The sequence below is a fragment of the Dichomitus squalens genome (assembly GCF_000275845.1).
Source record: "Dichomitus squalens LYAD-421 SS1 unplaced genomic scaffold DICSQscaffold_391, whole genome shotgun sequence".
NCBI classification, from domain to species: domain Eukaryota; kingdom Fungi; phylum Basidiomycota; class Agaricomycetes; order Polyporales; family Polyporaceae; genus Dichomitus; species Dichomitus squalens.
This window is the reverse complement of record NW_006767273.1, coordinates 1-2,366: the sequence shown is the minus strand read 5'-3', so window position 1 is coordinate 2,366 and position 2,366 is coordinate 1. Positions and strand designations below refer to the sequence as shown.

The following is a 2,366-nucleotide window of genomic DNA, read 5'->3' as shown; positions in this document are numbered from 1 at the left end:
CCGTCCTCGCGCTTGACCCTGCGACGGCGGCGAGGGTCCCGACCGATATTCGCATTGCGGGCCAGAGCGTCAGCTACGAGGACCTGCGCGACCTCGTCTCGCGCGTGAAGGGCCTCCCCAAGGGTGATATCGTCAGCCAGGACCTTGCCGCTCTCAAGGAGAAAATCCGGAAGGATCCCCCCGAGAACATCTGGGAGTACGTTCTGTGAGTAACTGCAAGGCTCGCGTCGTAACGACGTTCACATGGATGACTTACCCGTATTGCGTAGCGTTCTGTTCGGCGAAGGGAAGCTCCACTGCAAGGAGACAGATAACGAACTCGTTAATCCTAGAGAGACCCTGTGGAAGTGGACGCTGCCGGAGGATGAGTTTCGCGCGTAGAAGAGTCTGCATGTCTTGTTAACAGTATAATCTGCGCTTCGCACTTCATTTCAGGGGATCATCACGCATGAATATTTTAGCCCACAAATCGGTGTGATTCGATGAATTGCAGCGCGATGTCACCGAGGATGCCCAGACGACATCATAGGCAGTAGCCATCTGCCTACGAAGCCGACCAAGACAACCACCGAGCCACCATGAAACCATACACAACAGCCAACGCGTCCAGTCCAGGTAGTTTGCCGTAGCCACCAGCGCCCAAACCTGAACATGACCAGAGACAGGAAAAGGAAGGCCGGGTCTAAGCACCTCACGCCGTCGATGCTTAGACCAGCCGCAGACGCTCCGCCTGCACTGCTAGGGTCGCCATCTCGCTTTGCATCTCCCACATCTTCGCAATCATCGTTTGTTGTTCGCCTACGTGTGCGTAGAGGCAGAACGCTAGGTCCGTGCTCTTCTCGACTTGCACATTCGACTCCGTCTTCTCGTCCGTCTTCTCCGCATGCGTCAAAAGGGCTTGAGTCTCGTTCCCGTCTTCGTCGTCGACCGCGTCCTCGAGAAGGAGCATGCGCTCCACTTCCTGCTCGTCCACCAGGTCTTGCTCGGCTTCGCCCATGTTCCTCGTAATTCTTCGTTCCGATGTTGTGTTCCTCTGGATCTTCACCTTGTCCGTCGTCCGCGTCGTCCTTACCTCCTGCGCCCCGGAGCGATCCAAGAGGGTAGCCGACTCGGCGACGAGAGGAGTCTCGGCACTCTGACTCCCACTCTCGCACCCGCTGCGGCTCCCCTCGACGAGGAGGACCGGCTCGGTGGGAGAAGCACAGGCGTCCCCGTGCCCCTCTACCACACTCCGCCCCTCCTCGTCCACGACCATCGCGTCGCACGCCTGTAAGTTCGCCGTATCGACGACGACGACGACGACGACCGGCGAGTCAGTCGACTCCTTCTTCGTCGTCCTCGACGCAGCCATTGGGTTGGTAGACCTAGGAAGGTTAGCGAAAGCCTGTTTGACGGACCACGCCCTGTACTCAGCCACGACCTTGTTCTTCCTCCGCTGTGAACGCCCGAAGTGTCGCCCTCCAGGGGTCTTGAAGGTGTAGAGAGCGATCGGGGTGTAGGAAGACATAGTCGCAAGTAGCAGCAGAGGGTGAAGACAAGGATATCGACGGTGAGTACTGCACAGCAGGACTCGGGTAGAGGTACAAGTCAAGTTGGGTGGGGGAACGGTTAGCTCTTCGGCGCGTCTTGGAGGTCCAAGGCTGGTCTGGTTTGAGACGGCTGACCTGCCCGGTTTCTGTGTCCGGAAGGCTAATTCGTTGTGACAAGACCGGTGTCGACCTATCTTGAGTGCGAGCTGGAAGATTGAGCATCGTATGTTGTTACGGATGCCGGAAGTGCAAACCGTATATGTAGCAAATTGTCACCACCTTGAAGACCCTCAAGGTGCACGCCGCGGTTTAAGACAACTGTACGGGTCACTGTTGCGATCATTCGCTGCGACAGTTACAAATGCGGCCTGAAGAAGGATGATGGGCGTGCTCGACTCTTGTCGCTCGCTCATTTCCTCGCGCGCCTACACGGCGCCTGCTTACCTGGATTCAAGGTCAGCTCAAGCGCCTGCAGCACTGGCAGAGCCTGGGGGCAGGTGCAACATGCCCGCATGTTGGAATCTGTAGAATTCACACTCTAGTATCGGTTGGATGGTGTAGTGTTAACACCTCCCAGCGCATATGGGATGACCCGGGTTCAATCCCCGGTCTGACCAACTTTTCATTGTTCAACACCGCATGAGGCTCGCGAGCTGGGACTAGCGAGCGACGCGAGTACTAGATAAGTCAGAAGCTAAAGAGCCCCTTGACTCGAGGCGCGGAGTCGTCCCACAAGGTTTGAATCCAGTGCCATCAGGCTCAGAGCGGCAGCCCCAGCTGAATCGTAGTATGTACTACTAGTATGTCTCTGTTTCCCACTCGTTTCGGTGCTATCGT

At 57.1% G+C, this 2,366-nt stretch overlaps 2 protein-coding genes and 1 non-coding gene across 3 annotated transcripts; 2 read left to right on the top strand and 1 right to left on the bottom strand.

The window, feature by feature from the left end:
• Positions 1–65: 65 nt before the first annotated feature.
• On the top strand, positions 66–381 carry DICSQDRAFT_176068 (uncharacterized protein; the record flags this gene model as incomplete). The annotated part of the gene is made up of 2 exons (XM_007371865.1): positions 66–205; positions 270–381. Coding segments are annotated over 2 exons (252 nt in total), but the record flags the coding sequence as incomplete, so codon positions are not given.
• Positions 382–706: 325 nt separating this feature from the next.
• On the bottom strand, positions 707–1,507 carry DICSQDRAFT_176067 (uncharacterized protein; the record flags this gene model as incomplete). Its single annotated transcript, XM_007371864.1, has 1 exon — positions 707–1,507. One exon carries the CDS (start codon positions 1,505–1,507, stop codon positions 707–709), a length of 801 nt encoding a protein of 266 aa, XP_007371926.1.
• Positions 1,508–2,075: 568 nt separating this feature from the next.
• Positions 2,076–2,146, top strand: DICSQDRAFT_t222. Its single transcript has one exon. It is a non-coding gene; the product is annotated as a tRNA-Cys (tRNA).
• Positions 2,147–2,366: the final 220 nt, after the last annotated feature.